The 12,194-nt window shown below is 39.7% G+C and overlaps 1 protein-coding gene across 1 annotated transcript in view; it reads right to left on the bottom strand.

The window, feature by feature from the left end:
• kif28 (Kinesin-like protein KIF28P) overlaps positions 1 to 12,194 on the bottom strand; it is a 48,460-nt gene that overhangs the window by 23,560 nt on the left and 12,706 nt on the right. The window contains exons 4-10 of the mRNA XM_062968774.1: positions 11,258 to 11,461; positions 10,005 to 10,040; positions 8,096 to 8,320; positions 5,385 to 5,539; positions 4,871 to 4,982; positions 3,047 to 3,114; positions 1,322 to 1,464 (exon numbers count right to left, since the gene is read on the bottom strand). Of these exons, the coding sequence (XP_062824844.1) occupies positions 1,322 to 1,464; positions 3,047 to 3,114; positions 4,871 to 4,982; positions 5,385 to 5,539; positions 8,096 to 8,320; positions 10,005 to 10,040; positions 11,258 to 11,461 (943 nt within the window). The remainder of the gene's footprint in view (positions 1 to 1,321; positions 1,465 to 3,046; positions 3,115 to 4,870; positions 4,983 to 5,384; positions 5,540 to 8,095; positions 8,321 to 10,004; positions 10,041 to 11,257; positions 11,462 to 12,194) is intronic.

The following is a 12,194-nucleotide window of genomic DNA, read 5'->3' as shown; positions in this document are numbered from 1 at the left end:
GCAGGGCTCTACTGGTATGCTGACAGAGGTGAACCAAAACAACACCCAGCTTGTCTCAAAAACTATTTTACTTAAAACAATAACATCAATCATTTGACTGTTTCAAACATAAAGATAGCTCACTGCCAAAGAATATAAAGCAAAGTCTAATTAACAAGGCCCATACTACAAACGCAGGTTCAGTATCAGGAGTATGCAGTAGTTCAATGGTAAATATCCAAGGAGCATGAGTCTAAAGCATAGTCATAGTTCCATGGGTCAAGCCAGAGAAGTCGAACTTCAAGGGCAATCTAAAACAGTAGTTGAGGGTCAGTCCAGGGATTCACGGTTCATCAAGGTTTACAGCAAGATACAAACACAACAGAGTTCACCAAACACAATAATCTTCTTGGTTCAAGGTTCAATAAGATACAAGGCTTACAAGAGTTCATGATACAAGTCTGGATACCATAATCTACCAAACCCGGGGAAACCACCACCACCAGTCTCTAAAGCCAATTATTACAGATACTTTTCTCCCAAATAACACTCTCTAGCCTGGCTCTTTTTATGCAACTGATCCCAGCTGCATCCTATCTTTACAGGCCTGCTCCCTGATCGCTGCCGCCTGTGCGTTCTTACATATAGATTATTCTGACCTTAAGAACCAAGAGGGAGATTAACACCTTTGATACCTTCTGCAGCATCATCACCTTGCTAGTCATGATCCTGACAAGCCTTCTATATACTAACCATAGCAAAAAAAAAAAAGGTGGGGGTCAAACTTTTTTTTGCAAATCATGAAGAGTAGTTCCATAACGCAAAATAATTTAGAAATCAGGCTCCATCGATAAACTTCAGTGGGCACTCAAGATAGATAAACTTCAATGGACACTCATGGGGATTTGGTTAATCAGTTAAAATTCATAAATAGACCAGTTTTTTAAAAAAACCTGAAAATTTTCAGGGGGGGATTTGAACTCCTAACCCCCCCCCCCCGGCCCGGCTACAGCCCTGCTAACCACCACCCACTGCTAGACATGAGAGATTTGACCATTTTGTTTCCTTATTGTCCAGTGCACAAACTTTGTTTCATGCACAAAATTATTAAAAATAATGTTTAAAATTACCTTCAGGCTATGTGTAAATTGTTTAGGAACAACTCATACATACACATATTTAAACATAGGCATCCCAAAATGCTGTTGGATCCAAAATGTTACCATTTTACATTAATTCTCAGAAAATGGGAATTATTACAAAAAATAAAACAAAACACCAGCCCATAGATCTTTTTAAATATTAAATATTATGTTCGCACTTCAAAATATATGGCACTTACTTGTTTCATCTTCCACATTTCTACCAGAGTTTCCAAGATCTGACAATCTGGAGAACAGGTTACAATTTTCTGCCTTCAGCTCATTTATCAACTTTGCTGTTGGACCTGTATTTATCACTGCTTTGTTTTTTATCTTTTTTGTTCTTGCAGTTAAAAAACAGAGGGGAAAACAAATACATACACACATTTAATCTTAAGGAGTAAGTAGGACTGTGCAAAGTGATAATGATGCTATTTATTTATTTATTTATTTATTTACAGTATTTATATTCCGCCCTTCTCACCCCGAAGGGGACTCAGGGCGGATTACAATGAACACATATATGGCAAACATTCAATGCCAACATACAAATAACATACATTAGACAGACTCAGAGGCATTTTTAACATTTTTCCAGCTTCACGATTCCGGCCACAGGGGGAGCTGTTGCTTCACTGTCCAGTAGTGGCTGTACTTCCGCATTCCTTTCCTCGTGTTCTGCTGGCAGTTTTTTTTATGGTGTTGTAAATTAGCCTCCCGCATAAAGCGTCCCTAAATTTCCCTAATTGACAGATGCAACTGTCTTTCGGGGCTGCATAGGTCAACAGCAAGCCGGGGCTATTAATGGTCGGAGGCTTAACCCAACCCAGGCTTCGAACTCATGACCTCTCGGTCAGTAGTGATTTATAGCAGCTGGTTACTAGCCAGCTGCGCCACAGCCCGGCCCCAAATAACTGTTGAGTGTTGGCCCTTGTTCCTCTTACAGGACAATGACCATCCAGGGCTCAGCACTTTTATTCTAGGCCCAGGCTGTGGCGCAGGCGGGAGAGCAAGCCAGTTGCAATTAACTGCAATGAATCACTCTGACCAGGAGGTCATGAGTTCGAGGCCCGCTCGGAGCCTATATTTGTCTTATCTTTGTTCTATGTTAAAAGGCATTGAATGTTTGCCTATATGTGTAATGTGATCCGCCCTGAGTCCCCTTCGGGGTGAGAAGGGCGGAATATAAATGCTGTAAATAAATAAATAAATAGCCAGTGAGGAAAACTGCAACCACAAAGTTCCCTAAATGGATTTCCTGTTCATTATTTTTCTTTCCCTGGGTAAGGAATGCCAGGAGGATACTGTATTTAAAAACTCTAATGCCTAAATAATTTTAAAAGTCATCAGAGCATCTTTGCACAGTATTGCCTTTGAACTTTTCAAATACAAATTTGGACCTTCACAGAAAGAACAAGATTTCTATACACAATTGCAGTGATGTGTTTTCTGGAAATAGTAGAACTGATAGGACTTTGACACACAGTTGCTCTCCCCTAAAGAAGAAACATTTTGGAGAGAATATGGGAGGAGTAAAGAAAAGGATCAGAAAAGTCACCATAATTTTCAAAACCAAGGTTTCTTAGAGATTTCACACAGTTATAAAAGTATGTCCATGTCTGGGAATTCTTGATAATATTCATTAACTTGCTTTATCAGGTGTACATATTTTCTTAAATTATCCACTGGAAATTATTATCTGTCAACCAGATAACTGGATGCAAATTGTATAGGAAAATACCTAAGTTATAGATTAGATGTGAGTTTTGCACTCAGAACTAAATTTCAGGGACACCAGGAGATCAGGTGTTGTTTCAGAACAATCTATGCACACAAATAAATAAGAATTTGCTGTATTGGAATGGTTTGCCTCACCATAGGCTCCAGTTCAAACATTTGTCATATAAGGTGAGAAAACATCATACCTCTCAGCATAGCGTAGTGTTGACAATGTCTCCTCATAGCATATGTCAGCTGGACTGATAGCCGCGATCTGAGGTGAACATATTAAGTACATTAAACCAAAATGAATTCTCCTTTCAGTTATTGTCTCTTATCAAAATAGTTAGAATAGAAAGTGAATGATAGTCTGCTTGACTCCATTACACCCTACCCTCCCTCTCATGCTAGGCATTTTTCCTGGTATGTATTAATGGAAAGGCTATTCTAATCATAGTGATTTCAAGACATTTTACAGTCTGAGGAGAAAATCTTTCAACCCTTAGTTAAGGTGCATAGTACCTTACAATTGGTGGAAATTCAGGAGTGAAGAGTGAAGAATGCCTCACAGTAGACAGTAGTAATACAGTTAGTCTGAGTGATATTTTCCTGCCCTGGCCCTTCCCATGAGTCTTGTCCTTCCAAGATGTAGCTAGGTTAGCGTTACTTTCCTATCTAAAATGGAGTCCTAATAATAAAGCTGAGTTTATTTCTCTAAGACGTTGCATGTTTGTTTCTTAATCAAGATATCTAACTGTTGTGTACACTCTAACAACAAGCACGATATGATTTTGGTACCTGGGGCAGAAAACTCCACAAGGAACAATACCCCTCATTAGCAGTAAAAAGTAAAACATAAATAATTCATGAACAATTGGCTCCCATTTCATGACATCCCAAAACAAGAGAAATCAAGTCTATCCCAAGCCCTGAAATTTCAGGTCCAAAATATAAAGCCTGGAGATGGTGCCTTTGGATCTCCGGAGGCCTGACTACAGTGATGTTACAAGAAGCATGAAGCATCAACCACAGGGCAGAGTATTCACTGAAGCAAATCACACAAAGTCTAATGAATGAAGGAAATATATCTACGACCAACAAGAAGAATAAACAGAGGCCCAAACCAGAAAGACTTGAGATGTACAATGGAAGGACAGTATGGGTATAGAGGTAGATGCGTTCACTTAGGGGAGTTTCCAAAACAATATTCATCAAGTAGCTAAGGCTGGAGGAAAATGATCTCTTCCCAGATGCAACCAGTAGGTAAGAGATGGATGAAAATATAGATTTTTCCAGCCCTGTCTCTGCCATGCCAAGCGGATCTATTGAACAAAAAGCACAGTTGCAACCTCCCCTCTACAGATTCGTTCCCATAGCCTTGTAATGTAATATTTCCAGCAATTTTGGGATTTTTTCTTAGTGCTTTGCATTTTTGCACATTTATTTTTCTCCCACCTATCCTTAAGCTTAATTCTATGGATGCCGAAAAATCACATGTATTCAGCTAGAAAGCTCAACTCTATAAGAAAAGAGCTTCAGTGTGGCCTACTGGCTTAACAAAGTTGTAACCTCCCCACCCTTATGTGAAATGTCTATGAAATTATGCATTTAATTCTGAAATGATCATACAAATATGTTTTCCATGGAGTCTGACCATGGGCTATCTAGTCCAGTATTTTTTCAGTTTGGCTGGCAACTGTTCTTCAAGATTTCCAGCAATGTTCTTTCCTAGAACTACCTGGAAATTCTTGGTATTTGTTCATTGATGATTTCATCCAAGTTCTAAGTATGCCTGAACCTACTTAGTGTATAAACTCAAATAAAATTATGATCAACATTGTGTTTTGGTGTTTTCTTTTTTCTTTTTTAATCATTGTGTCTGCTCATGTTTCCATCTGATCTTTTTCTTAACTGCTTTTCTCAGGAATTAAAATACCATAGACTTAATAAAAAATAAGGAGTAGAATGTATGTTTTATCCAACATCCCTGACATCTAAGTGAAAAATAATCACAGCAAAGATTACATTACCATAATAGTTCTGCTGTTTCCTCCCAAAGCAGATTGCAAGAGTTTTGTAAGAACCGAATCTCTGTATGGGACATGCAACACTTTCTTTCCCATGGCAGCCTCAGCTAGAGCACTAGAAGAAAAATTAATCCAAAGCTATTGAGCAGGAGATACACTTCTGCTGTTATGACACTGCAGGAGAAAACAGTCATGGGGGGGGGGGGAGTTCTTAGGCGGGGCTCTGCAGTCTGGAGTACTTGTATGGGCTGTATGTTGTTTTAGCATATTTTCCCATCTTTGGGAGAGATTTCTTCATCATTTAAAATCAACATTGCCTCAAAATGTGTTAAAATAGAAGCCAGGAGGCTTTGGGAATGACTTCAGATTCTACAAATGTGATTGCCAAGGGCTACAGCTAGCCTCTGGATTGTATGGTGGCCACCTGTAATCTAGATGATGTTCAAAAATGGGTCTCCATTTTTGTCATGAAGTATCCAAGACATACACAGGTTCCTTTACTTGACCTGTTTTGTACCTGATAACATTTCCTAAAGTGGTTAAGCTCAGATTTACACGGGAGCCTTCCTTCAGTCTGTCTCCTTCCGACCCTGAGGACTTTTGTCTCTCGCTGCCGGCCAGGTCCACCAGATTTATTATTGATTGTTTAGTGATATCTTCTCTCAGTAAAATCTGAAAGAAATAGCACTGAGAAATTAACACAAGGGACACAACTCACAGAGAATGGGTTATATAACTAGCACAGGAGAAAGATTGGTACCTAGAAGTACATGGCCAATTGATGATGATGATACCATTATTATTATATTTACTTATACTCCACTTTATCTCTCCACTTATTTCTCCAAGTGGCTTGGCATAAAAGCATTAGTATACAATTTTAACTATACAAATATGCAAACATTAAAACAGAATTAAACACAAACAGTACTAAAAAATTACAGTTAAAATCCATCAAAACATATTCATAGTTAAAAACCACCCCTCCCCAACTAGCTCTTAAAAACCTTCTTCTTTAAAAGCCTATCTGAATAAGAAGGTTTTAGCCTGCTGCTGGTAGGACAGCAGGGAAGGGGCCGTTCTGGCTTCCCTGGGCAGAGAGTTCCAGGAAACTGGAAGGGATAGCTAACACTCCAGAAGACAGGAGCAGAATTCAAAACGATCTTGACAGACTAGAGAGATGGGCCGAAACTAACAAAATGAAGTTCAACAGGGACAAATGCAAGATACTTCACTTCGGCAGAAAAAATGCAAATCAAAGATACAGAATGGGGGACACCTGGCTTGACAGCAGTGTGTGCGAAAAAGACCTTGGAGTCGTCGTGGACAACAAGTTAAACATGAGCCAACAATGTGATGCAGCAGCTAAAAAAGCCAACGGGATTCTGGCCTGCATCAATAGGGGTATAGCGTCTAGATCCAGGGAAGTCATGCTACCCCTCTATTCTGCCTTGGTCAGACCACACCTGGAATACTGTGTCCAATTTTGGGCACCGCAGTTGAAGGGAGATGTTGACAAGCTGGAAAGCGTCCAGAGGAGGGCAACTAAAATGATTAAGGGTCTGGAAAACAAGCCCTATGAGGAGCGGCTTAAAGAGCTGGGCATGTTTAGCCTGCAGAAGAGAAGGCTGAGAGGAGACATGATAGCCATGTACAAATACGTGAAGGGAAGTCATAGGGAGGAGGGAGCAAGCTTGTTTTCTGCTGCCCTGCAGACTAGGACACGGAACAATGACTTCAAACTACAGGAAAGGAGATTCCACCTGAACATCAGGAAGAACTTCCTCACTGTGAGAGCTGTTCAACAGTGGAACTCTCTCCCCCGGGCCGTGGTAGAGGCTCCTTCTTTGGAGGCTTTTAAACAGAGGCTGGATGGCCATCTGTCGGGGGTGCCTTGAATGCGATTTCCTGCTTCTTAGCAGGGGGTTGGACTGGATGGCCCATGAGGTCTCTTCCAACTCTACTATTCTATGATTCTATGATTCTATGACTCTAGGATCAAGGGGCAGACACCGAGAAGGAAGGCCCACTCTCTCGTTCCCACCAACTGAGCTTGAGATGGACGTGAGACCAAGAGAAGGGCCTCTCCTGAAGTTCTTAGGGCCCAGGCAGGTTCCTATAGGACTAAGAGTAAATTGTACTACTAATAGTAAATTGTACTACTAATAATAAATTGTACTACTAATAGTAAATAGTATTTGTTATCTTCCTCTCCTCATGGCTCAAGGTGGGGTACAACACAGTCAAAAGCCATCAACATACACACAATAAAACACATATATTAAAATACATAGTACGATGATTAAAATGCAGTAGTAATCAAATGTGAAGTTAAAACTCATGGTTGAAAAATGATATCTAAGCAATAATGAAAACTATATTTTCCCAGCACATCACTTTGCAAAAGTGGCTTGGCAACTTTGATAAACTCTACTAAAGAGTATAATCTCAAGGCTCCCATTCTCTTTGTATTCTGGTCTGTCAGGGTTCATGGTATGGAAATACATTTCTTCCCTAAATAAGGTTGGATCCTTGATTCACCATACGTGGACTTCTAATTTTTCCTCCAGTTATGGAGGAGGAAAAGTCCCTTCAAACTGCTGTAAGAGTAGGAGCCTACCTAAAGTCTAATTTAGTGATGGCTCATGAATTTAGCAAAAGTGAAATTCAATTCACAAATTTTTTTTTGATGAATTGTCCTTAACTACAGTACATGCTCAGCCTCTGTACCTTGGCGATACGTTGCATAAGTAAACTACCACAATGAGAGCGAAGATAATTGTATCCCTATGTATATTTATGGAAAACATGGGTAATGTATGACTCTCCAGATGTTGCTGGACCACAGACCCCATGATTCATCACAATTAGCTATGCTAGGTAGGGATTATGGACTGAAGTTTTATAACAATTGGAGTCATTTGGATAACACCCAGTCATGTGTCCAAAATATTTCTAAGTGCTGCATTGTCCATAAACTGATAAAATAATTCTCTATTTTAAAACATACATGAAAAGAGATGCTTCTAATATCAAATTAAGAGCAAATGCTCTGCTTACATCTGTCAAGTACTGCCAAAAGTAGGGCTGTGTAAACATTTCTAAGAGTCATCACCCCACCCTACCCGAGTGGTCCCAGATAGTGTGAAATGGATATTTATACTGGAAAATGTGGATGCGAACAATGTTTTCCACCCTTAATTCCACCTTGAGATGTTGGTACCCTACCTGTTTGAACTGGATGGTGATGAGCATATGAGACCGGCTGCTGGTGGCATTCATACTCGTTGAAGCAGTGGTCCTTATTTTGGTACCTTGCTCCATTAGTCTCTCAATCTGGGCATAACTGTCGCAAGGCACTCGTTTCAAGCCATCCACATAGAAGCCTTGCTGCTGATCTTCCCTTACTTTGAGTCCACCCCGCTTCTTGATTTTAGATAGCAAATCTGTCACCTTGGATTTGTAGATGAAGAGTACATTTTATTACAAAATAGAGTACTATTTGCATGTACAGGAGAAATTTAAACACTAACTCTTGAAAACATTTAAGGTTCTGTTGCAAAAGATATGTGAATTTTAAAAGCATGCAGTTGTATTTCTTAATAATTACAACAATGTCATAAATCTAACTCAGGCTGTTCTCTAGAGAGTTTATACCCTTCGCATACAGCATTTTTTGCGACCAGTGCACAGAGCCATCTTAATTCTTTGTAACAGACAAATCCTGAAGATGTAGCCTTCTCAGTGGCTGCCCCTCGACTCTGAAACTCCCTTCTTCCCACTGAAGCCAAAATGGCCCCTGTGCTAGAACTGGGCCAGTCCCTTCGTTTGGCTTCCTTGCCCATAGTTTTAGAGCAGTTACTTTTATGGGAAAGGAGTACGGCAAGGCTGTATACTCTCACCCTACTTATTCAACTTGTATGCAGAATACATCGTACGATGTGCGGGGCTTGATGAATCCAAGACTGGAGTTGAAATTGCTAGAAGAAACATTAACAACCTTAAATATGCAGATGATACTACTTGATGGCTGAAAGCGAGGAGGAGCTGAGACGCCTTATAAACAAGGTGAAAGAAGAAAGTGCAAAAGCTGGGTTGCAGTTAAATATTAAGAAAACCAAGATTATGGCAACCAGACTGATTGATAACCGGCAAATAGAAGGAGAAAATGTGGAGGCAGTGACAGACTTTGTATTTCTAGGCACAAAGATTACTGCAGACGCAGATTGAAGCCAGGAAATCAGAAGACATTTACTTCTTGGGAGGAGAGCAATGACCAACCTCAATAAAATAGTGAAGAGCAGAGACATCACACTGGCAACGAAAGTCTGCATAGTTAAAGCAATTGTATTCCCCGTAGTAACCTATGGATATGGGAGCTGGACCATAAGGAAGGCCAAGTGAAGGAAGATAGATGCTTTTGAACTGGGGTGTTGGAGGAAAATTCTGAGAGTGCCTTGAACTGCAAGAAAATCCAACCAGTCCGTACTCCAGGAAATAATACCTGGCTGCTCACTGGTGGGAAGGATGTTAGAGGCAAAGATGAAGTACTTTGGCCATATAATGAGAAGAGAGGAAAGCTTAGAGAAGACAATAATGCTGGAAAAAATGGAAGGAAAAAGGAAGAGGGGCCGACCAAGGGTGAGATGGATGGATGTTGTCCTTGAAGTGACTGGCTTGTCCTTGAAGGAGCTGGGGGTGGTGACAGCTGACGGAGAGGTCTGGCGTGGGCTGGTCCATGAAATCACGAAGAGTCGGAAGCGACTGAACAAATAAGCAACAAACTTTTATGTTAGTTTATAAGGGTGGAGTTTAGGAAACCCCTTCCTGTTTTGTGTCAGCCATTTTGTGTCATTAGGTTAGCTGCACCCCCTTTTTCCTGAGGTAAACGGAGCCATTATAGCTCATAGACCACCAGGGAATTCTGGAGGCAGGACGTGTACTCAGTTGGTCCCAGAGTTCCAGGCTTTGACAAGCCAACAGATGTAGGAGGGGACCCCGTGATCCCCCATTAACTCTTCAAAGTGGGCCTGAATTACTGGGAAGCCCCCCTGGGAGCTTGTTTTGGTTCAGCATTGGAGACCTGAAGGGGGAAGAGGTGGAGAAGACAGTTCTGTTGCACTCTTACTATTGTTACCTGTTCATTATAAATTTCCAGCATGCTAAATGTCACCTATGAGTTGAAAAGGAGAGAAAAGAGAAATATCAACATTTTTTTTTCCGTTTTAGGTTAATTTGGAAAAAATTCTGTGCTGAGTTCCATGTATAAATTTGGCACGAAATTATCATGTCCATACATAACTTAATTACATCATGAGGAGTTTTCTGAATGTTTTCAAAACACACACACATCATTTTACCTTTTACATTGCCCATCATCATCATCATTATCATCATCATAATCATCACTGTATATAGCAGGATCAAGTGTACATGGCACAAACAATGGGTCCTTCCAAAAGTGTACGATCTAAAATATATCTGAATAAGTATACACACAAAGAAGCAAGGCGGCAGGCTTTTGAGTTCTGTTATTGATGTTTTAAAAGGTGCTTTTAGGAGGTTTTAAAGATGTTTTTAAAGATGTTTTTAAGATGTTTTTAAGATGTTTTTAAATTGTTGATTTTAGCCGGTTCTTGTAAGCCGCCCCAAGCCCTAGGGGAGTGGCGGCATATAAGTTTGAAAAATAAATAAATAAATAAATAAACTGTGCAATACAACTGCATTATTCAAATGAAATGCTAAAAAACCCCCCAATATAATACAAAACAAATCCTTGTAATCAAAACACACAAGACTGTCAAACAACATCAAACTAAGTAAATAAACAAACTAAAAGTAAAGAACCTCTCTTCAAAAAATCTTTTGGTTTTAGCTTTTTAAAATTCAAAGAGAACAATTTGCCTGGTCAATGATGCATAGTACAATGTTGGATGAAGCCCAGGTTCAAATCTCCACTTGGCCATGAAGAATACTGGGTTAATCACGTTCTTTCAGCCTAATCTATCCCACAGGGTTGTCGTGAGGATTAAAACTAGGCGGTGCACCTTGAGCTGCTTGCGGAACAGATAGGAGACAGACATTAACGAGTATTCTTAATCTAATTATTCTCCTTGTGGGCCAAGATCGAGCTAGGTGGTATGAATGAAATGTAAAATAATGAATTAAATGTAAAAGACATGAAAGCATTATGCTTACAAGCCTCGTGACAAATCCTTTGTTCCTTGTTTTCGTAAATGGCTCCTACTCAGTTTATTATTCTAGCATGCATCCGAATCCAGATAGTATTCTTGTTTCCACGCAATTGTTACACAATATACATATAGGTTCTTTTAAAAAATCCATCCATCTATGCTGTATTTTACAAAATGAAGTGTGACCCGACCTTACCTGATACTGCTTATTCTTCTCTTGGTTTTGAATTGTTTTAAAGAGCTCTTCACACACCACGGGAATGATGCCTCTGTTGGAACCGTATCCAATCATGGAATAGCTCTTCCCTGAGCCAGTCTGGCCATAGGCCAACAAAGTGGCATTGTAACCTTGCCACGCACTATGCAGAACTCCCAGTCCAAGATCACGGAAAACTTCTTTCTATAACAAGATTGAATTTCTATATATATCTCTCTTCAAATTTTAAGCAGGTATTACAGTGGGGAATAGAAGTGATAGTTGGTGTGTATACCACAGAGGGCCTTAAAGTTATGTACTTATTTACCTTACGTCTGTTACATCCTTTAGTAAACAGTTACAAGAGCAGAATGGATAGTTCGTTATTGAGATCATGCTTATTGGAAAGCACTTATTTTTCAGTGCATTTTACCCAGAGCCGGCCCTAGGTATTTTTCAAGTGTAGGCGAACAGAATTCCCCCCCCCCCCCCAAAAAAAAACCAATCACTGAAAAATAAAAGCGTTGGATAAGCAAAAATGTTGGATAATAAGGAAAGATAAAGGAAAAGCCTATTAAACATCAAATTACATTATGATTTTACAAATTAAGCACCAAAACATCATGTTTTACAACAAATCAATAGAAAAAGCAGTTCAATACATGGTAATGTTATGTAGGAATTACTATATTTGTGAATTTAGCACTAAACATTGAACAGGGATATGGGGCAGTGTGGACTTGGATAACCCAGATAGCCCTCAGTATTAAAAAAAACTCTAAAATCAGGACAATAAATAAAGAACAACACTCTGAAAACAGAAGAAATCCAGACAGTAAACAATCAGGGACAGCTAACACCTCCCAAAAAAAGATTCTCCCAGGCAAGAAGAAGCCAGGCCTTGAAGCCACAGGGCCATTAAATGCTAATCAAGGTG

Source organism: Anolis carolinensis, chromosome 1 (genome assembly GCF_035594765.1).
Source record: "Anolis carolinensis isolate JA03-04 chromosome 1, rAnoCar3.1.pri, whole genome shotgun sequence".
NCBI lineage: Eukaryota > Metazoa > Chordata > Lepidosauria > Squamata > Dactyloidae > Anolis > Anolis carolinensis.
Note: the sequence above shows the minus strand (reverse complement) of the source record. Positions and strands in the feature narration are given on the sequence as shown.